The sequence below is a fragment of the Theropithecus gelada genome, chromosome X (genome assembly GCF_003255815.1).
Source record: "Theropithecus gelada isolate Dixy chromosome X, Tgel_1.0, whole genome shotgun sequence".
NCBI classification, from domain to species: Eukaryota; Metazoa; Chordata; class Mammalia; order Primates; family Cercopithecidae; genus Theropithecus; species Theropithecus gelada.
Window position 1 is genome coordinate 48096245 of NC_037689.1, and position 24263 is coordinate 48120507.

The 24263-nt window shown below is 42.2% G+C and overlaps 1 protein-coding gene across 1 annotated transcript; it reads left to right on the forward strand.

Moving 5' to 3' along the window:
- The first annotated feature begins 5480 nt into the window (after positions 1-5480).
- Positions 5481-7450, forward strand: MAGEB5 (MAGE family member B5). Its single transcript, XM_025373620.1, is given in 2 exon segments — positions 5481-5504; positions 6397-7450. A coding segment is annotated over 1 exon segment (1047 nt). The 5' UTR covers positions 5481-5504; positions 6397-6403.
- The last annotated feature ends 16813 nt before the right edge of the window (positions 7451-24263 follow it).

Genomic DNA, 24263 nt, shown 5'->3' on the forward strand with positions numbered 1-24263 from the left:
CACAAGCACCCCGGTGGCCACCACCACTATGGCTGTACTGGGTCAGACCTGAAGCCAGCATAGCACTAGTCTCACCCAAGGCCTGTGTAACCATTCCCTGGCTATTGCCCATGTTTGCCCAAAGCCTTGGGGTTCTACATTCAGCATGTGGCAAAGTCAACCAGGTCTGTGTCCTCCACATAGCCCTGCCCCAACCCACCCCTGAGCTGGTCCCTGAGGAGCCCCCAAGCATGACTGTTAGGCCCAAAGTCCATTCACTTTTTCCATTGGGTTGAAAAACATGAAGGCCTTGGTCTAAGGCTGGTGGACTAAGGTCAGTAGAGAGAGAAATCTTAGGCACTACATAGTTAAGAAGAGAACCCTCCTTAAGATTGAGGGGACTCCATTTCCCAGAATGGGGTAACACTGAACTCTGCCCCTGATATCAGCCTGGGGGTCCAGGCAGGTCTCTAGAGATTGAGGTGCATTCTCACTTTGACCCCATGAGTCAGAGAGGTAGGGCCCTGGTTGTAAGGAGATGGCAGCAGGTCAGTGAGGGTGATTTCCAGGTTGTGGGGAGAGTCTGGGTGCGGAGTCTGATTATCGTGGGGACTCTTCTCACTGTAACAGCAAGAGCACTCAGGTATCTTCGCTGTTGTCAGCCCTAGGCAGTCTGCGTGTCCCCAGAGTGAAGTGTTGGGCAGAAGTGCTTCCTTCTTTCTTCCTCACTAGTATTGTGAAAATTCCTAGTGTCAATTTCAGAACAGCAGAGGGGAGTGGGGCTCTGTGTCTTGTCAACAATTTTTATGATGCTCATGAATGTAAACAGAGAGGATCCAACCCCTGTCAAAGCTGCCCCCACTGTGAGCCCCTGCTGTCACCACAGTAAGCCCCAAAATGGGCTGTCATGCTGTAGTCTAATATTCACTCTAACTTCCTCCATTCCAAGGAGACAAACTGACCAGGAGAACAGGAGTCCTGTGGGTTCCTAGAGCAGTTGTTTCACAGAAACCTGCAGAAGGGGTCCTTGTTAAAGCCAAGATGGTTCCTCTCCACTGAAGGTGTTTGACGTGATGTCACTCTCTCCCGTTCAGGTGCCAACCTTGCCAGCTTTCCTGCCCACAGTCCTACCTGGTGTCACGGGCCACAGCCATCATGACTTGGGGTCAGAAGAGTAAGCTCCATGCCCGTGAGAAATGCCGAGAGACCCATGGTCAGCCCCAGGATCTCAAGGGTCTAGGGTGTTAGGCCACTGCAGAGAAGAAAGACGAGTCTCACTCTTCCTCTTCCCTTGTTTGTTGGGGTACTCATCGCAGGTCTCCTGATGCCTCCATTCTGCAATAGTCTCAGGGAGCTTCACCCACTGACTCTCCTGATGCAGGTGCTTCATGCTCAAGATCTGATGTAGCTGCCAAGGGTCAAGATGAGAAAAGTCCAAGTACTTCCCAGGAAGCAGCCTTCATTCAGAGCACATACTGAGATTCTCTGGACAGGAAGTTGAGCATGTTAGTGCAATTCCTGCTGGAGAAGAAAGAGTCCATTGTGAAGGCTAATTTGCTGAAGCTTGTCAGCAGAAAGTACAAGCAGCACTTCCCTGAGATCCTCAGGAGAACCTCTGAGCTCTTGGAGGTGGTCTGTGGTGTTAAATTGAAAGAAATGGAATGCGGTGGTGACTCCTACACTCCTTTTCAGCAACCTGGACCTCTCCAGTGAAGGAAGTCTGAGTGGTGACAAGGGGCTGCCGAAGACGGGTCTCCTGATGTAGCTCCTGGGTATGATCTTCATGAAAGGCAAACATGCCACTGAAGAGGAGGTCTGGGATTTCCTGAATGTGGTGGGGATCTATGCTGGGAGGAGGCACTTAATCTTCAGGGAGCCCCGGAAGTTTGTCACAGAAGATGTGGTGCAAGAAGAGTACCTGGAGTACTGGCAGGTGCACAACAGTGATCCTCTGTACTATGAGTTCCTGTGGGGTCCACGAGCCCATGCTGAAACCACCAAGGTGAGAGTCCTGGAAGTTTTGGCTAAGATCAATGACGCTCTCCCCATTTCCTTTCCAAATCTGTATGAAGAGGCTTTGACAGATGAGGTAGAGAGAGCAATGAGCCTGAGAGCTGCACGCAGAGCTGGCACTGTTCCCTTGGCCAGGGCACTTTATGGGGTCACTTTACAGATCCTCGCACTTCTAGGGAGGTCTGAAGTAGAAGTTTCACTTTATGTTAGAAGAGAGTAGCGAGCCATTAAAGTAGTACAGTATAGTAGAGACTGGAGGGAACAAGATGTGTATCTTTCCTTTGTCCTGTTATACATGAGTAACTTGTAGATTTATCTTTTGCTTTCATTATTACTTTAAAAATGTTCTTTCTTTTAAGTGAAGATTTAAATTGTTTCACAGTTTAAGTTTCTTAATGTCATAGATCACACATTTATTTCTGTTTGTCAGGTTTAAGACTAAAAGTTTTGTTATTTTAAGACAAATTGAAAGATCTTAAACATTTTATTTTTAGTACAGCATAAGGTAACGTGGCATTGGAATAGGGATTTTCATGGAAATGTGAAAGAACCCCACAGCAAAATAGTTGAGATCGCAGAATAGTGAAACAAAAGTAGAGTAGTTCATTTGCGGTGTTTCCTAGTCTTTTTGCTCATTGCTTGTAATATTAAATTATATAAACCTGTATTTGCTTTGCTTATTGAAACTGCATGAGAAAATAAAATAATAAATTAGACTTATTGCTTACTGTTTTCATTATTTTTTAATTATTGTTTCCCAACCAGTAATCGAGTACCTGCTGTTTGGAAGGTTCCCTGATAGTACTGGTGATGGTAAGCAAAAGGAGATCCAACTTCTGTCTGTAGAATTTTAGAGTCAAGCAGCAACTAACATATAACCAAGATGATGAGATATAATCTAAGACACAAATGACAAGTAAAGAGAGGGGATAAGGAAGAGATTTCACATTAATGAAGTCAAATGTAAATTATCTGATGAAGGCAGTTCAGAGTCTTAGAAAACTGCAATTCTCTCCATGGGAGTTAATTTAAGTGAAGCTGCAGGTTGGGCTAGATGAGGCTGTGGGAGTCGTGAGCATGGGCCAGGCCCTCAGATGGTGCCTCTCAGAGTTGAGAGGCCGTCCCTGAAAAGGGAAGCAAGTCTTAAGAGTTATTTTGACATTGTAGGTATACCAGAAAGAAATCCCCAACTGGGATAGGAAGGCAAAGAGACCTGTGCAGTTGCCCCAGTTCACAAACTGTGTCTTCTGAGCACATGATGTCCAGGGAGTATCTGAGCAACATGAGTGATACTTCCTTTACACAAAATGCCAAGAAGCCACTGAACTATCACCCCATTATAGACTGGGAGAGCCAGAGTCTGCTCCATTAAAAGGACATTTGAATTAGGTTACTTTGAGTGTAATTTGTCCAACTCTAAGGGAGGGTTTGGTTTTTGGTGGTGACGAAGTGAATGAAAATAGGGGCGGTTTGGATGGAAAAGTGACCTGGGAAGTTTTTGGTCCCTAACACGAAACAAGAACTTTGAGTTGCCTCCAGCTGAAGACAACAACTCCACAGCCAAATAACAGATGCTTTAATGAGGAAACACTACTCAGTTTTACTGGCTTGGCAGCATTTCAGCAGATGCAGATTTCTATGTTATTTGGAGTAATCTCTAATATATTCTGGGAATAAAATTCTGTAAGGGAAGATTGTCATCATTTTGGGTCAAATGAAGTTTAGTAATAATTACCATTCATTAAACATCCAAAGTTTACCTAACACTGTGTCAGGCGATTTACATAGAAATATATATATATATATATATTTATATATATATATATATATATATACTCACACACACACACACACACACACATATATATATACACACCTAAATACTATAAGATGGCGTTTATCGAATTGACTTTGCAGGTTAAAAGCTTGCAATTTTCTCAAGTTCACAAGACTGGCAAGCAACAGAACTAGACTAGACCCTGCCTCTGAACTTCTCTAGAGTCCACAACTGCCCCACTTCTTCCAGCCTGAAGCAGACCTTGTGTTACTTATTTTCTACTCACTACTTCAAACTATATCTCAGGTGATACAAAGCAAGACTTCAAACCCCAAATACTGTTTTGGAATACGCAGCCCAAGGAATAAGCAATAAAAATACCAAAATAAATCCAAGTTGTGAATAAAGAAAGAGATATTTGTTGACAATATCATTATCTGCAAAGTCAATGTCAGAAACCTCAAAAGACTAGGGACTCACAAAATCATTTGGCTCAGCCTCTTCGCTGTAGCAAGTGGATATATTTGAACAGAAGTTACATAAGAAGCTGAGGCTGCCTAGTGACAGGAAGGTATGTATAAACAATGGTTTTCTTTTCTTTTTTTTTTTTTTCTTTCTCTGAAAGCACACCTGTCCAAGGCTTTCTGCTTTGTGCTTCAGATTTCCCATCTCACATCATCCTTAGGACACATCCTATTCTCTGCAACGTTTGCAGAGGGAAAACTAATGAAGAGTTTGGAATGACATGGCATTTCTCCAGAAGCCTCTCATGGAAAGTTTAGAAACCAAGATGAAGACTGATGAATGAGAACTAAAGAAACAAACAACCCATAGTAAATGGAGTAACAGAGATCAGACTGTGTCTACTTTTAGACCTGGAAGACTGAAGCAGGGCTGTTAGGCTACTTCTCACTTACTGTTCAGTGTTCTCAGGAACATAAGATCCTTAGTCTACATGAGTGACTTAAAGTTGAAAGAAGAAACTCAAGGCCTGCAAAGAGTCAAGGTGAGGACCCTGAGTGAGGACTGAGGGCAGACCTCTACCCTCCACAGAGATAGCCCCAAGGAACCTAAATCTTGATGTCATCCCTGGGAGGGCACAGACAGGTGGCATTTCCTGTTTTCATTCTGGGACCTCAAGGAGTGGGAACCTTGTTCTAAGGTTTTGAGACTTAGACAATAGAGGGAGATGTTCCATGCCCTGCCAGGAATCAAATGCAAAATCATGAGTGATGACTGAGGGGACCACAGACCCTATAATAGGGAGGTGGCACAGAACCTCCACCTACCATCAACCCTGGATGGCCTTGGGCAGGGCTGTCAGGCTGACTTCTGCAAAAAGAGTTCAGACATATGAGGGCTTAGTCTGAGGGTAGGGTCCTCAAGTCAACAAAAAGAGTCCAAGGCCCTGCCATGAATCAAGGTGATGGCCCCTAGTGAGGGCTTAGGAAACCTTCTACCCTCAGAACTAAGAGAACCACACAGAGCCCCACCCTTACTGGTAGCCCTGGAATACATGGGCATTGTTGACATGATGTGACATACTTCCTCATATGATGTCACAAGGAAGGAAGGAAGTTGGTCTGATTGTGAATTAAGGTCAGCAGTTAGAGGATTTCCAGATTTCTCCAGAGGCCACAGTGAATATGCTAATAACTGAGGGAACCACATACACCATGAGTGGGAACACCACAGAATTCAACTGTTACTCTCAGCCTTGGGACAACGAGGACAGGTAAGAACAAATGAGAACATATGAGAAGACCCTCACATTCCCCATAGGGCATGTTTCAGGGTCGTTTTCTCTTTAGTATGAGGGGATAGGCCTTAGGACAAGGGAAGGAGAAGTTCCAGACCATACCAGGGGTCAAAGCAAGTGCTAAAGGAACCATCTACCACTAAATAGAAGAGTTAAAAAAGAATCTGGCCCTACCCTGGTTTCAGTGCTTGAAGGGCCAGGGCAGGGTTGTGAAGTTGAAGCTCTCTACCATCTCTTTATGACAGGTCTATGGGAGGTGACATCCTTAGTCTGAAGGTGCAGTAATCAACATTCAAATGAAGGAAGTTGGGCTCCTAGGCCCTATATGCCAATGTAAGGACCCCCAAGGGTGGACTGAGGATCCCAGAAACGCCAGGATGGAAAATTACCTACTCAACAGTCAGCACTGTGGGCACATAAACAGCAGTGATAAGCTGAGGACCCCCTTCACATCCTTCTTATGGGTCCCAGAGAGGTTTGTGATATAACTTCAGAGGAAATGGTTCTCATGACCTGCCACCAGTTGGCATGATTGTCTTGAATGTGAAGTAAAAGGACCCCTCAACTTAGAAGACTGGCAGCCACTATGTCACCTTAGTATGCCTGAGGCAGGGCTACCAGGCTAAAGCCTATGGTTCAGTCTAACTTCCTCCAAAGGTTTCCCAAGGGGGGGCACACTGATCAGGATAACAGAATCTCAGTGTGTTCCTAGAGCAGTTCCTTCATGGAAAACTGCAAATGTTGTTTTTATTATAACTACGATAGAATTTCCACTTTGAAGGTGCACAGACCCTCTCAATCTTCCTCCTCCAGTGGACTCTCTTGACCTGTTCTCCTACTCATTCTCCTGCCTGCTATCCTTTATGAGAGTCAACATGTCTCAGGATCAGAACAGTAAGCTCCACATTTGTGAGAAACACTACCAGATCCAAGATGACTCTCAGGTTCAGAGTGGAGCTCAGGTCAGTGAAGAAGTGGACGATGAGCCCCTCCCCACTTCCTCTCCTGTTCTTGGGGATATTCCCCAGAGCTCATCTGCTGCTGAGTCAAGTGGCACTTCTCAGGAGCCTTGCAAATCCAGTACCATGACTTCTGCAGGCGTTTTTAACACAGGATCTGACGAAGGGGCTAACAGTAGAGATGAGGAGTACCCATGTTCCTTAGAGGTCTCCCCCTTCACTGAGAGTTCATGCAGCAATTTCATAAATATAAAGGTGGGTTTGTTGGAGCAGTTCCTGCTCTACAAGTTCGAAATGAAACAGTGTATTTTGAAGGAAGATATGCTGAAGATTGTCAACCCAAGATACCAAAACCAGTTTGCTGAGATTCTCAGAAGAGCTTCTGAGCACATTGAGGTTGTCCTTGCAGTTGACTTGAAGGAAGTCCACCCAACTTGTTACTTATATGACCCTGTCAGCAAGCTGAAACTCCCCAACAGTGGGAGGATTCATGCTGGCAAAAGGTTACCCAAGACTGGTCTCCTCATGACTCTCCTGGTTGTGATCTTCCTGAAAGGCAACTGTGCCAATGAGGAGGATATCTAGAAATTTCTGGATATGATGCAAATATATGATGGGAAGAAGCACTACATCTATGGAGAGCCCAGGAAGTTCATCACTCAGGATTTCGTGAGGCTAAAGTACCTGGAGTACCACTGGGTGCCCTGCAGTTATCCTGCACGCTATAAATTCCTTTGTGTTCCAAAAGCCTACACCAAAACCAGCAAGATAAGAGTCCTGGAATATTTGGCCAAGGTCAATGATATTGCTCCAGGTGCCTTCTCATCACAATATGAAGAGACTTTGTAAGATTTGTAAGATGAGGAAGAGAGCCCAAGCCAGAGATGCAGCCGAGACTGGCATTACTACAGTGGCCAAGACTCTCTCAGGGCCAAGTTCAGCAGCTTCTCTCAATCCTATTGAAGTCTGAAGCTTTTTTCATCCAGTCAAGCAAATATAACATCACCAAAAGGGATTTTTTTTTGAAATACCAAAGAACCCCCAGTAAAATAATTGAGATAGTGAAATAGAAAAAAATAATAAAACATGATCTTGGTTTTCTTCATTTCTTTGTCTTTTGTTTTGTAAAATTAAATGATTTATGCCTTGATATGTTTAGATTAATAATATAGGACAAATTAAATTTAATAAGTTAGATCTCTTGCTCACTGTCTCTTATATTCCCCAAACATCATTTGAGTATCTGCTTTTTGGAAGGCTCTGTAACAGTACTGGAGCTGCTCAGATAAAGGCCCAGCTTCTGCCCATAGAATCTTTGAGGTTAAAAGCTGCAGTCATATAAAGTAAATGTTGAGTCACCCTCTATGACTTATAGGAAAGCAGAAAGGATGGATGAGAAGGGGGCATTCCAGTTGAGAGCAGTAAAGCATAAATTTCATGAGGCAAGGCAGTTTGAGTTTTGGGAAACTGAAAGTCAATGTGTTGTAACTTTTAAATTAGCTGCATGGGGGTGCTAGATGAGGCTATGAAACTGGTAAGCAGAGGTGAGAACCCTCAGATGATGCATCTCAAAGTTGAGAGAGAAAACCCTTTAATGGAAAACTGAACTGTAGTGTAAACTCCAAAATTAAGGCCTAATACTATATACTGCCAGGCAGGCTAAGAGCTCCCCTTCTAATGCCGCTTGCTTAAGACAGAGTCCCATAGCTGTAGTGTATCCCTTGTCTTTTTTCCTATCTATTGGAAGTGGGGCTCAGGCAAAACCTCTGTTTCCTCTTTGTTATTTTGGCCCGGTGATAGTGGGGGTAAGGGATAAGGAGGCAGTAACGTAGGTGACGGTTCCTCTTCCCTCCCCTTTTTAGGCTCTTCTGTGTATAACGGGACCAAAGCCGCCCTAACTAAAGCCCATAATGTTAAAGATGTTACTGGGACCCGTTGCCCTTACATATGATGTTGTTTAAGATTTCTCCCCACTTGTTCCCAGAGCTCTACGTCTAGCATACCTTCTTCTGGGAACCATGGGTTATGAGATACAACAGTTTGCATTAGGTCCCTTAATTGAGCCTGTGAAACCGAGGCTCCACTAGCTTTAAGCAGCTGTTTCAATACTTTTATATACTGTTTCTGTTGAGCTGATAACTGTTGTCCCATGATGAAACCCTAGCCTGAACAATTCCCTCAAACTTGGAAACCCTGAGCAGGCCGATGACTTATCGATTTACTGACTTACTGACTGCACAGTCTCCTTACCTTCATTTTGGAGGGTTCCTTCATGATTTGTTGCAGCATTCCTCTCGCAGGGCACCATCTGCTGGGGTCTGACCCGCAGACCCTGGCCAAATGACGGATGAAAGAAGGCACTCAGATACAGATATCTGGTGAAAGAGTGGGCTAGGGGACTGGCCACGCACAGACCCCAAGGAGGGTGCTGTAAAGAGTCAGCAGCTGAGGCCCTGATAAGCTGGTGCTGCGGGCATTTATTCAGCACAGATTTAATGGAAAAGGTTTTGAGACAACACACTTGTGGATAATTAACATGGTCGCCCCTCTGGAGAGAGCAGTCCTGCGCATGGATGATTAAAGGCCAGGTTCTGAGGCCTAAGTAACTAACTTATCTAGATCAGTTTCTTTTCATCCCCTTGTTATCTAACCTAAGCTCTTAAGAGAACTCAGCTGCCTTCAGCCAAATTTTCTTTCAAAGCTTTGCAAACCCCTGGCTTTCCAAGATGGTTTGCATCTTTCTACAATTTTTCCCACCACCCTGACTGATCTCCTACAATATATTGCCTTCAATTTTTCAAATGGCCTAACTGGAAATTCCTCTCTACACTATGCACTTGCAGATTAGGTCCCTTAGCCAAACAACCATCTTTATTAAGAGAACCAGGCACACATCTTGTTTTCTTTCCCTGACGGCCTTCAGGATTATTCACACAAGCCAATCACAACTTCCCATGAGAACTAGAGGTCACCTCTCCCTCTTGATCTACAAATCCTGCCTCCCAGAGACCTTATTCATTCACTCTGTTCCTGAGAGCAACCCTTGTGTGACCCTGTGTGGTATGTGGTGTACTGCTACCCTGGGCTGTGAGTGTATGTGATTAATGAACTGCTGTTGACCTCATCTATACAGTGCCCAGTATCATGTGTTTGAATACCACATAACCATAATGTGGAAATTCCTTCCTCACCAAGAAATAGGACACCACTAAAACATGCTCTTATGAATTACTTTGGGATCATAGATAATCCAGAAAGAATTATTTAGATTTAGACTAGTGGCTTACGCAACAGAAGTTTATTTTCTCACAGTTCTGGAGGCTGTAAGTCCAAGATCACAGTGCCAGCAAGGTTGGTTTCCTCTGAGGCCTCTCTCAGCTTTCAGAAGGCTTCCCTCTTGCAGCCTCTTTACATTGCTGTCCTTTTGTGTGTATGCATCCCTGGTGTTTTCTAGCATGTCCTAACCTCTTCTTTTCAGGACACCAGTCAGATTTTATAAAAGTACTCTAATGGCCTCATTTTAACTAATCACCTGTTTAAAGACCTTATCTCCAAATATAGTCACATTCTGAGGTACTGGGGGTTAGGACTTGAGCACATGAATTTGAGGTTGGGGGCAAAATTCATTTCATAATAGGCAGGAGTGGGAGATACCTTTGCTCTTATCTCACTACAGTAGAACACAATGCACAAGCTACGTGTTCTATGCAAATTGTCTCCAGGGAGTTTCCCCAAAATAAGAGTGAGATGCACAAAAGTCACTGTGTTGGCTTTTTTTTTTCTTTTTACCTAGAACTGGAAGAAAGAACTAGTTCCTACTAGAAAAAGACGTTCTAATTAGATTATCCTGAGTGTAACTTGGTAGGTTATAAGGGAAGGCTAGATTTTGGTGGGGAAGAAATGAATGAAAATATAGGTGGTTTGGATGGAAGGGTAGCTGGGATGCATTGAAGGAGTTAGTCCTTAACAAAATTCTAGAAGATTTTAATTGTATCCAGATGGGGAAGAACCCCCAACATCCAAATTAAATAACGGATGCCCTAATGGGGAAAATTGAATTTTACTTGCTACAGCAAATTTTTGGCTGATTTGGTGTTGTTGGAGAGCATTGCATTTTCTCTGACATATGCTGGATTTTTAAAAAATCTCAGATAAGAAGATAATCATAAATAATCATAAATAAATGCCATTTATTAAACACCTAACATTTGCCAGTGACTGTGAAAGATTAAGTCTTAGTGATGAAGAGAATTAGATTAGTGTGTGTTTTCTGACAGCCACCTCCCTATCCCAGGCCCTCTGCCTTGTTCTTCAGCTTCCCCATTTCACATCGCTCCACTTGGACACAGACCTATTCTGCTCAAGATTTTTCAGGAGTGTGGCATTTCCCAGGAAGCTTTTCATTAAAGATACAGGAGCCGAGGATGTCAGGGCCTTGCTACAAAGGGCTCTCGTTGAAGTAAGGCTCTAAGAAGAGTCAAATTGGGAATCGTCTGTGAGACTGAGGGAACTACCCACTCCAGAACAGAGAAGGCACCATAGATGTCACCCCTGGAGTCAGCTTTGAGAACACTTTCACTGGGGATATGGGTAGGACTCACTTCCTCCTGAGGGTTACAGAAAGGTGAGGGACGTGGCCTAAGGCAGGCCACCTTAGCACAAGTGCAAGAAAGTGAGGGGTCTTAGGATCGGGCAGAAGTCAAGGTGAGAATACTTAATGAGAGTAAGAGAACCACCCACTTCAGAAGTATGTCCCGGGCCTGCTCCCCCAAAAAGCTCGACCCCTTTTCTCAGTCTTGGAAGGCCCTGAGCAGAGTAGGCAGGCTGAGATGTGTGCTCATTCCTGCCTCTAGGGCCTCGGGAAGGTGAGGGCCTTAGTAAAAGTACGTGAACTCAGAGCAGCTGAGTGAGGAGGCGCAAACCCTAGCAGCAATCAAGGTGAGGAAGCTTAGGTGGAGAATCCCATCAAGCTCTTGTTTGCAGCTCCCTGAGTACCCAAACATGGATGTCAAGTATATGTGAGCTCTCCTTTCCTACTTGATGATACTGGGAGCTGAGGGCCTTGGCCTGGAGTGGGCAGGGGACAGCGGGCTAAGGTCAGCAAAGGAAGGAGTACCATGCCCTTCAGGGAATCAACAGCAGAAGCCTGCATGATTTCTGAAGGATCACTGATCTCAGAAGTGTGCGGTAGCACAAAGCCTGCTCCTGCCATCAACCTTCGGAGGCCCTGGGCCAGGCTGACTTCTTCAAGGGGGGTCTCAGAGATGTGAGGGCCTTGGTCTAAGGGAAGGATCCTCAAGTCAACAAAGAAATGCAGCCCGAGTGCAGCCATGAATCAAAGTAAGTGCCCTACATGAGGACTGAAGGAACCCCTGCTCTACTGGCACCCTGGGATGCCTGTGCACTGGTTACATGACTTGCACTTATTTCCTGCTATGGTGTGGGGGTGGTTACTGGTAATGATGATGAGGGATTTTGTCTAAAGTAGATGGCCTGAGGTCTGCAGTAGGAGGATTTCCAGGCGTTTCTACGAATTAGGGTGAAGACATGATATCTGAAGGGAACACCAAATCCATCCCCTATTCTCAGCCTTGGAAGGCCACAGGCAGGTGAGGTGGTACCCATATCTTAGTAGAGAGTCTCAGGAGATTCTGGTAGGAATAGAAAAGCCCTGGGCCATGCCAAGAGACAAAGGAAGGGTTGGGAGGACCACCCACAATTGAACAGGTAACAAAGCATCTGTGTCCCACCCTTGCACTCAGTACTTAAAGGACCAGGACAGGACTATCAGGCTGAGGCTTCTCCCCAGTTCTTTATATATATAAAATCTAAGGCAGATGAAATCTTTGGTGTATGATTGTAGCCACCAGTCAGCAAAAGGGAAGTCTTCCAGGTACTACCTAGAGATCAGGTGAATTCCTTGAATGAGAACTGAAGACCCAAGCATCCCATGACAGAGAGACCTCCACATAGCTCCCAGTTGGGTGCCCCCTGACAGAGATGGTGGACTGAGATGCTCCTTCACTTTATCTTCTGGGGTCTCAGGGGGGTGCTGGCTTTGGTTTGAGGTGTCAACATCAGAGCAGCAGAAGGGAGGGGAACCACGGCCTGCCAACAATTGATATGATGATTACGATTGTGAACTTAAACCCCCACACTCCAAAACAGAGAACCCCCATGACCAGCCCCTGCCACCATCTCAGTACACCTAAGGCAGGGTTAGCAGGCTGGAGCCTAAAACTCACTCTAACTTTATCCACAGGGTTCTCAGTGGACAGGTGGACCAGGAGAACAGGCGCTCCATGGGTTCCTAAAGCAGTGCTCTTGGAAACCTGTAGCTGTGGCCTTTGTTAAAGCCATGGTAGTCTCTCCCTGCTGCTGGTGCTCACACCATCTCATTCTTCCTCCTTCAGGTGCCCACATTGCCAGCCATCCTGTCCACACTTTTCCTATTCTGCCTAACTAGAGTCATCATGTCTTGGTATCAGAAAAGTAAGCTCCACGTCCATGAGAAACGTCACCAGACTCAAAGTAAGACTCGGGGTAATGGGGGTACTCAGGCAATAGCAGTGGCAGCAGAAGAGTCTCCTTCCTCCTCGCCTCTTCTTTGTGGAGGTGTTACTGAGAGCTTACCTACTACTGGGTCATGTAGCACTTTGAAGGGGCCTCAGAAAGCCTCAACCACCACTACTTACATAGGCATTTTTTGCTCTAGACCTGATAAATTTTCCAGTGGCCAAGATAAGGAAGAGAAAAGCACAGCTGAGGCCCCACCTTCCAGTGAGAACTCGTGCAGAGACCCTTGAACCAGGAAAGCTGAGTTGTTGGAGCAGTTCCTGCTCTACAAGTATAAAATGAAACGGCCCATTACAAAAGAAGGTACGCTGAAGGTTGTCAACTAAAAATACCAAAATCAGTATGCTGAGATCCTCAGAAGAACTTCTGAGTGCATTAAGGTTACCTTTGCAGTTGATATGAAGGAAGTCATTTCAACTCATCACTCCTATGATCTTGTTATGACTTTGTAAAGCTAGAAGTTCCCCAAAATGGGAGGGTGTTTGGTGGCAGGGGGTTATCCAAGACTGGTCTCCTGATAAATCTGCAGAGTGTGATCTTCATGAAGCGCAACTGTGCCACTGGAGAAGACATCTGGAAATTCCTAGACATGATGTGAGCATATGCTAGGAGGAAGCACTACATCTATGGAGAGCCCAAGAAGCTCATCACTCAAGATTTGATGAGGCTAAAAAGTACCTGGAGTACTGTTCAACAGTGATCCTGCATGCTATGAATTCCTTTGGGGTTCAATAGTGCATCTTGAAACCAATTAGATGAAAGTCCTGAAGTTTTGGCAAAGGTCAGTGATACTGTTCCTAGTGCCTCCACATCCCATTATGAAGAGGCTTTGTGAGATGAGGAAGAGAGAGCCCAAGCCATAGATGCAACCATGCCTGGCCCTACTGCCAAAGCTAGTGCAATTTCCAGAGCCATATGTCCAGCTTATCTTCCCACCCCTATTGAGGACTGAGGACTTTTTATCATCCAGATAAGAAGATATGACATCACAGTAAAGATTTTCTTGAAAATACGAAATAATCCCACAGTAAAATAAGTAGGGTAATACAATAAAGAAAAAAATAAAACATGATTAATCCTTGTTTTCTCTGATTCTTCTTAATCTTTAGTTTTGTAAAATTAACTGATTTGTACTTTGCTTTTCTTAGCTTATTCAATAAAGTAGAAAAAATTAAATCTTAATAAATTAGGAATTAGACCTTGTGTTCACTGGCTCTTCTAGTCACCAAACATTAACTGAGCATCTGCTCTCTGGAAGACTATGTGCTAATACTGGAGATACTCAGATAAATACCCAGTTCCTGCTTATAGAAGTTTTAAGCCTATAAGCTATGATCATTTAACTGCCCTTTATGACCTATAGTTAAATTAAAAATAATGAGTGAGGATGAGGGTGTTCCTTAAGAGAGCAACCAAGAGGGAATTTCCTAAGCCAGGCAGTTTGGGGCTTTGGAAAACTGCAAATCCTCAGTGGAATGTAACTTTCATTTAAGTTGGTGGGCTAGCTGAGGTTCTGGAATTGATGAGTAGCAGCCATACCCTCGATGGGTGTGCTTCAGTTGAGAGATAAAACCCCAAGAATTAGTGTACTTGGGCTTCATAAACAAAATACCATAATCTGGGTGGCCTAAGCAACATAAATTGATTTCTCACAGTTCTGGAAGCTGAGAAGTCCAAGATCAAGGAGCCAACATAATCAGTTCCTAATGAGGGTACTCTTCCTGGATTGCATAAAGTCACCTTTTCTGTGTCTCCTCACAAGGAGGGGAGAGAGCGAGTTCTAATCTCTCTTCCTCTTATAGAGACACTAATCCTAATATGCGGCCCCTACCCTTAAAACATCAACTAAACGTAATTATCCCTCAAAGGCCCACCTCCAAATACCATAACATTGGGAGCTAGGGCTTCATTATATGAATTTTGGGGAAAATACAAAGTTCACTCTATAATGGAAAACTGCTTCCATTCTTGGGATTGCGGGTAAACCAGAGACAAATCTCCACGTGGGCAGGGTAGGAAGGTGTATTGTGCTCTAGTTCCAGTGCAGGTAAGCAGGTAAACATAGTTTGCAAATTAGCTGTTCTAAACACATGTTCTACAAGGAGTTTCTGAAGAATAAGAATGATAATCCTTTGAGATGAGATGCACAGAAGCCACTATGTTGGCAGTTTTTGCCTTGAACTGGGAGAGCTAGATCCCAGTGCATTAAAAGGGCATTTTGATTTAGTTATATGGAGGATAATTTGGCAAACTCTTAAGAGAGGGCTAGATTTTGTTAAGGGTATAAAGGATGTAAACAAAGATGGTTTGGGATGGAAAGGCAGAAAGGCGCCCAAGAAGGATACAAGAACTTGGGCCTTGACACCAATTTTAGGAGCCTGAGTTACATCTAGCTGGGGAAGACAACCTCACAACTGAATTAAACAACAGGTGCCCTCATGGACAATATTTACATAGCTTTACTTGTTAGGGATCATTTTTGGCTGATTCAATACTTTTGTGCAAGACTATTCCATATTCTCTAACATCTCCTGGACCAAAAAACAAAACAAAACAAAACAAACTTCCAAGTGTGGTGGATGCTATCATCTTGAATCAAAATAATAATATTAAAAACTGCCATTCTGGGTAATATATTCCAGTCATCTTGCCATGTGGTTTATATGTAGTACATACACTCTAATGGTCTTACAAGATGGGGCTTACCAAATTCATTTGGCAGATAATAAACTTCTAATTTTCTCAAGTTCACAAGACTGGTAAATGGCAGAGCTAGGACAAGAGCCCTGGTCTGAATTTGTCTAGAGCCTAAACTATTCCACTCCTCCCACCTGAGGTAGACCTGTTGTCTCTTAATGAACCTTTTAAACTCACTATTCCAAAATGTATTTCAGGCAAAAAAAAAAAAAAAAAAAAGGAGACACTTGTAGTCAAGGTACTAAAAGCGGGCCTATAAAAGGAAGTTAAGTGTGAGAATAAATCAAAATTTGGAGATTGTCTTTAAACTTCATTAACCTAGGATCCTGCTGCTTTGAGGCCCGTGGTATCCCTGAGAATTAACTCTGCCCAGGAGCTATTTCATCCAGTTCTTGCTGTTTCCATCATTACAACACCTTTCTCCTGGAATTTCTCCAGTGTGCACCCCTAACTCTGGAACCTGACCTGCTGGCCAGCTCTTCACTCTGCATCCTCCTCTGAAGACTATCACTCGCTCTCCTCATGATTTAGAGCATTTAAACTCTGTAATGGTCACTTCCTTCACTTTGGATGCATATCAACTTTGTATTCCTATTTATATGATAAGTTGAAGATCTGCCTCCTTCCTTCCTTTCCTTCTTTTTCTTATTTTTCAAATGTTTCTTTAAAAATTAGTTTAAATCATTTCTCAGTATGAGTTTATAGATCATGTGGTTTACACATTTATTGCTGTGTATCAAATTTAAAAGTAGGAGTTTTTATATTTTGTGAAACAAGTTGGAGAAGCTTTCCATCTCATTTTGTGATCCAGAACAGGGTAATATGGCATTGAAATAGGTGTTTCTCTGGAAATGTGAGATTACTCAGCAATGAAACTGTTGGGTTCAAGAAATTGGCAAAATATGTGCCAAAAAATCAGATTTCTAGGCCTTTATAAGGACTTTGATGTAAATAAACTCATGTCCAAACAACAACAACAAAGAAATAGAGCAAAATAAAGTAAAAGATTGTCAATTCTTATCTTCCCTATTATTTTTAATCTGTTGTTCTGTAAAATTAAATGACTTACATCTGGATTTGCTTACCTTATTTCAGAATTTAGGAGAAATTAAATCTTACTAAATTAGATACTGTGCTCATTGGTTCATTTAGTCCCTGAACATTAATTGGACATCTGCTCTTTGGAATTCACTGTGCTGTTGCTGAAGATGTCAGGATTTTCATGTCTAGGAGCAATAGTATCACAAGGAAGATTGTGAGATATGTTAGACCAGAAGGACAAATAAAAAGAAAGAATGAAGAGGGTTGTGGTCCACATGAGTGCAGTAAAGTGGCAGTTAAGTGTAAATGCCTCAAGGCAAGTCTGTTCAGGGAAACTGCAAATTCATCAGAGTGACTGAAGTTTAAATTTAGCTATGTCACAGGGCGTTAGAACTTTGGGAATGGGAGCGAGGGTCAGCCCTTTAGATAGTGTGTCTCAGAGACTAAATCTTGAAATGCAAATTGGCCCTCGAATCCTCGATAAACAGTAAAGAAACTTCCCATTGGTAGAGTCCAAGGTAGATGTTCCAGACCCTTTCCCATCGCATTGGAACACAGTTTGCAAAGTAGTTGTTTTACCTATATCTTCTCAAATGATTTACTGAAAAATAAGTGTTATGTTCTTTTGAGCTGATCTGTGGAAACCAGTTGGCTGACACTCTTTCCTTTGGCTTGAGGAAGTCCAGTTCAAGTACATTGCAATAAAATTGTAATTTCTTGAATATAATTTGGCAAGGGCTGAGTGTTTGGTGGCTGTGAAATGAGTGGCAATTGGGATGTTGATTGAAGATACAGCTGGGAACAAAACAAAGGAGAATAACATAATAGTGTACAGCCCGTTACACAACTACTAGGTCATTTGAATGGCATTCAGATTGAAACAATTGGCTCATATTCAAACTAAATAACTTTCTCTCCGTTGTTTAGTTCTATTTGTTAAGTAGTAATTTTGACTCTTGGTATTCTGGGTCCTAAGTACCTCAGATTCCCTGAGAACTGCTCAATAGTTTCTTTAAAATTCTAGAAGGTTAAGGTAGCAATCAGCACCAGTAATGGTAACAACTTTCATTTACTAAAGGTTTAATATATGTGGAGAGGTTGGCTAGGTTCTTTGCATTTATTATCTCTGACCTTTCCAACAGCCTTGCAAAATGAAGCTAACTTTTCAGATGCAGAACTCAAGACTCAAAGTTTTGGAAATTTCCCCAATATTGCACGCTAGTAAGTGAAAAAGGTTGGACTGTTGTAATCTGTGTAGATCTCAAACTGTCTCCACTCTTCCCAGCCTGAAGTAGTCTCTGTGTCTCCTTTTTAAGTGTTCTTCCCACTATTCATAATATCTCATATAAGATAAAAATAACTCTGTAGCCAACATTCTAAAAGCAGGCCTAAAGAGGGTGAAATACATGTAAATAGAAATAAAACACAATTTTGGGATTGTCAATTGGATTCATTTACTCAGGATCTTTCTGTCTTCACACTAGAGTTCCTTAAAAGCTGACTTTGTTCTGGCAGCTGTATTTTATCCATATGTAGCACAATACCACATTACAGGACCCTCCACCTCAGCCTTCCCAGTGTGTTTTTCTGTCAAATTATGTTTCTGGATGTGCTAACCAGCTCTTCTTCACAGCCTCTTCCACTGCCCCCAAAGGAAAAAATAAATCAGAATCATCTGTCTTCTCTCTAACTCAGAGGTTTCCTAGTCTCTGAAGATGACCTTTATTTGTCCCATCCCAACCGTGCCCCATCTTCACCCCATAACAGCCCCATTCAATGTAAAAGTTTACTTTGAAGAGTGAGGTTTATATACCTGATCATATCTTCTCCCCAGGTCCATTTGTGTAAATTTCCTTATAGTTTAATCTCCCTGGTCTTGTTTTATTAACCTTGCTCATAAGCCATGCCTAGTGATGGAGCTACGAGGTGTGACAGTAGGATACTCAGGAAGCCTTCCCTTGCTATCCTCACCACCACCTCTTGCCAGCCTGTGTTAGATGTGCATACTCGGTATTTCTCCAGTGCATCCCCTTGTTAGTTGGATGTATTCATAAAATTAGAGAAGAGGTTTTTTTGAAACCTCACTGATATTTGCATTTTATTCCCTTTTAGAAAATAACAATTCATTCCTACAGGGTATTTATCATGTGGCAGACATAGTTTATCTGATTCATGCCATGTATTTCTTACAACAGACCTATGAGGTCTATACTATTATTATGCCCTGTTTAGAAATTAGAAACTAAAGCTCTGTCATTTATCTTCACAATAACCTTTGCTGTTTTCTTCCTTCTATTAGCTTTGGGTGTAGTCAGCTCTTCTTTTCCTATTTGTGGGCTATTATCCTTTGTTGATCTATGTCTATTCTTTTGCCAATTCCACACTATCTTGATTACTATAACTTTATAGTAAGTCTCAAAGTCAGGTACTGTCTATCCTCTGAAGTTGTTCTCCTTCAATATTGTGTTGGCTACTCGAGGTCATTTCTCTCTACATATGAAATGTAGAACTAGTTTGTTGATATCCACGAAATAACTTTCTGAGAATATGACTGGGATTACACTGAATTTATAAAAATGGGAAACTCTGACATCTTGACAATAATTTCTATCCATGAAAATAGAATATTTCTCATACTTTTTATTCCTTATGATTTATTTCATCAGAATTTTATAGTTTTTCTCATATAGATCTTATACATATTTTGTTAGATTTATACCTACAGATTTCATTTTTGAGGTATTATGTCAATGGTAATGTGTTTTAAATTTCAAATTCTACTTGTTCATGTCTTTTATTAAGAAAAGTGATCAATGTTTGACCTTATATCCTGAAACTTTGAAAACAGGAAATCAGTAGAGATATAGCTTCACAACCAATCCAAGTATACTTTCAAATAATTCTCTATCACCTCACAGATAGTACAAGTACCTTAAAATAGCAAAGTATTTCTAATTTCTCCCTCCTGTCTGTTGTTATCATTTCTGCCATTCATTTCACTTATATATAAGCTATTATCATTGAATACAGTGTTGTTATTTTGAACAAATTGATATCTATTAGACAAATCAAAAATAAGAAACATAAAAAGTTTTTATTTTACCTTCACTTGTGACTTCTCTTCCATTTTGTGGATCCAAGTTTCTGACCTATCATTTTCCTTCTTTTCAAAGCTTCTTTTAACATTTCTTGCAAGGTAGATCTACTGGCAAGAAATTCCCTCAATTTTTGTTTGTCAGAGAAAGTATTTATTTCTCCTTCTCTTCTGAAGGATAATTTCACAGGGTAAGTGTATTAGTCTGTTTTCATACTGCTATAAAGAACTGCCCAAGACTGGGTAATTTATAAAGGAAAGAGGTTTAATTTACACACAGCTCAGCATAGCTGGTATATTAGTCCATTTTCATGCTGCTGATAAAGACATACCTGAGACTGGGCAATTTACAAAAGAAAGAGGTTTACATTTCACTTACATTTCATGTGGCTGGGGAAGCCTCATAATCATGACAAAAGGCAAGGAGAAGCAACTCACGTCTTACATGGATAGCAGCAGGCAAAGAGAGAGTGAGAGCCAAGCAAAAGGGGTTTCTCCTTATAAAACCATCAGATCTCATGAGACTTATTCACTACAACGAGAACAGTATGGGGGAAACAGCCCCCATGATTCAATTATCTCCCACCAGGTCCCTCCCACAACAATGGGAATTATGAGATATACAATTCAAGATGAGATTTGGGTGGGGATACAGCCAAACTATACCATTCTGCCCCTGGCCCTTCTCAAATCTCATGTCCTCACATTTCAAAACCAATCATGCCTTCCCAACAGTCCCCCAAAGTCTTAACTCATTCTGGCATTAACTCAAAAGTCTAAGTCCAAAGTCTCATTTGAGACAAGGCAAGTCCCTTCTGCCTACGAGCCTGTAAAATCAAAAGCAAATTAGTTACTTCCTATATAAAATGGGGGTACAGGCATTTGGTAAATACCCCCATTCCAAATGGGAGAAATTGGCCAAAACAAAGGACTATGGGCCCCATGCAAATCCAAAGTCCAATAGAGCAGTCATTAAACCTTAAAGTTCCAAAATAATCTTTTTTGACTCCATGTCTGACACCCAGGTCATGCTGATGCAAGAGGTAGTCACCCACAGCCTTGGGCATCTCCACCCCTGTGGCTTTGCAGGGTATAGCTCCCCTCCCGGCTGTTTTCACAGGCTGGTGTTTAGTGTCTGTGGCTTTTCCTGGCACACAGTGCAAGCTGTCAGTGGATCTACCATTCTGGGGTCTGGAGAATGGTGGCCCTCTTCTCACAGCTCCACTAGATAGTGCCCCAGTGGTGACTCTGTGTGGGGACTCTGACCTCACATCTCCCTTCCGCACTGCCCTAGCAGTGGTTCTTCATGAGGACTCCACCCCTGCAGCAAATTCTTGTCTGGACATCCAGGCATTTCCATACATCCTCTGAAATCTAGGCAGAGTTTCTGAAACCTCAGTTCTTGACTTCTGTGTGCCCACAGGCCAAAGGGCACATGTAAGCCATCAAGGCTTGAGGCTTGCACCCTCTGAAGGAGCATCCTGAGCTGTAAGTTAGCCCCTTTTAGCCATGGCTAGGACACAGGGTGCCAAGTCTCAAGACTGCACAAAGCAGTAAGGCACTGGGCCTGGCCCACAAAACAATTTTTTCCTCCTAGGCCTCCAGATCTGTGATAGGAGGGGCTTCCATGAAGACCTCTGACATGCCTGGAGACATTTACCCCACCGTCTTTGTGATTAAAATTTGGTTCCCTGTTACTTACGCAAATTTCTATAGCTGGCCTAAATTTATCTGCCAAAATGGGTTTTTCTTTTCTGTTGCATCATCAGGTTGTAAATTTTCCAAACTTTTATGCTCTGTTACCCTTTTAAACGTAAGTTCCAGTTTTGGATCATCTCCCTCAAGTTCAAAATTCCAGAGAACTCTAGGGCAGGAGCAAAATGCCTCCAGTCTCTTTGTTAAAGCATAGCAAGAGTGGCCTTTGCTCCAGTTCCCAATAAGTTCCTCATTTCCATCTGAGACCACCTCAGTGTGGACTTCATTGTCTATATCACCATCAACATTTTGGTCAAAACCATTCAACAAGTCTCTAGGAAGTTTCAAACTTTCCCACATCTTCCTGTCTTCTTCTGAGCCCTCCAGATTTTTCAAACTTCTGCCTGTTATCCAGTTCCAAAGTCACTTCCACATTTTTTGGTATCTTTGTAACAGCACCCCACTCTCTGTGGTACCAGTTTATTGTATTAGTCCATTCTCATGCTGGTATGAACAAATACTGAAGACTGAGTAATTTATAAAGGAAAAAAGTGTAATTGACTCACAGTTCAGCATAGCTGGAGAGGCCTCAGGAAACTTAAAATTATGGTGGAAGGCTAATGGGGAAGCAAGGCACGTCTTCACAAGGCAACAGGAAGGAGAAGAGTGCATGCAGGGAAAATATCAGATGCTTATACCTTCAGATCTCATGAGACTCACTCATTATCATGAAAACAGCATGGGGAAAACCACCCCCATGATCCAATTACCTCCACCTGGTCCCACCCTTGATATGTGGGGATTGTGGGGATTACAATCAAGGTGAGATTTGGGTGGGGACACAGAGCCAAACCATATCAGTAAGATTCTATATTGGTGGCTTTTTTTCTCTCAACACTAAATATTTCACACCACTCATATTTTGTATGGTTTCTGAGGAAATGTCAAATGTAACTCACATCTTTGCTCCTCTGTAGGTATGGTGACTTTTTTCCTCTTTTAAGATTTTTTTCTTCATCTTTGATTTTCTGCAATTTGAATATGATATGCCCAATTGTTCTTCTTTCTTTTTTTTTTTTTTTATTTTGTTTGGTATTCTCTAAGCTTTCAGGATCTATGGTTTGGTGCCTGCCATGGACTGAATGTTTGTGTCCTCCCCAAATTCTTATGTTGAAAAGTAATCCCAGCGTGATGATCTCTCTCTCTCTCTCTCTCTCTCTCTTTGGCTCTCTCTCTCTCTCTCTGTGTGTGTGTGTGTGTGTGTGGGCATGTGTGTGTGTGTGTGTATTTGTGTGTGTGTGAGTTGGAGCATGCATTCTGCACTCAGTCTGGCAATTTACAACTCTGCCTATACTTTCCCTTCTCCTTGTACAGAGCATAAAGGTGAAGCAGAGGTGAGAGATTAGGGGCTCTTGGGTAATTTTTTGAGCAGCTCTCGGCCCTAGGCATGCATATGGCCTTTTAGATTCCCAGAAGTATGTGGTAGTTTTTCAAAGCCTTTATTCCATAAAGCAAGTTACTCTTTTCTTCCCATGCTTTTTGTTTGTTTATTCTTTGCTCCAACTGTTATCCCTTGCCTAGGGTGGCAGTGACTAATATATTTGCCTTTAAGTGATTTTGACACCTGCTCCAGAGTGTTCCCACCCTAGAAGAGCTGTGATTTAGGAAAAATAAAGAGTCTTCTGAGCCCATCTTTCACAGAGTCAGCAGACAGGCAAAAACAACTACAATTCCCTGAGCACAACATCTGTTTTCCCTCTCTGGCATGAGGAATCCAGATATGGAATGCAGACTTCCATCCTCAAGGCCACCACCGACTATAAAAGCCAGCGATAGTTAAAATTCCACAAACGTCTTCTACCAAGATTGTGCCACCTTTTCTTGATTAACCATTCTCCCTGGTTGTTGTAAACCTGTGATTAATTTCCAGAGCTCTAATAAAATTAATTCTGATGATTTCTGCCAGTGTATTAGAAGTGTTGTCTAAGAATAGACTTTTGGAGTTCTCTACTCCACCATCTTCACTGACTTCACTTCAATCCCCTATTTTTAAGGAGAAACAGCCTTAACTTTTATGATTGTGAAGTGGTTCACAATGTATATTTTATTTTTCACCACATGTTTGAAATGGCAATGGCAAAAGGCTTGTATATTGCTGGCTCAAGGAACAAAAAGTAGCTGAATATCACTATGGACGTACATAATAGGATTGTAAATAAAAGTGAAAGTTTTTATGATTGATTTTTAGTTTTTCAGTATTCTTTCTGGTCTCACTGAATTCACACTTTGAACGATAAAAGTTGTTTAAGAAATGTGCATTCCCTTCTACAGCAATATTTAAATAATAGAGCATTTAAATACATTTTTTTCATACAATCATACATTATTTTCTTTGAGTCATATCTCCATCAGTGTTAATATTCTTGGATTAATAAGTCATTTAAAACTTTGACCCAATAAATATAGAGCTATGTGGTTTGCAAAATGTCACACAAAATTAGTAATGGCATTCATATTTTAACTTGCATCCATAATCACATAGCTTATGGAATGGTGAACTTCTTAGTTTTCCTTGGAAATCTATGATACACCTACCAGGAGAGCAGAGCCAATTTACATAAATCAAGCAACTTGTCTAGAATACCATTTATATGCAATTATTTTAAAAAATAA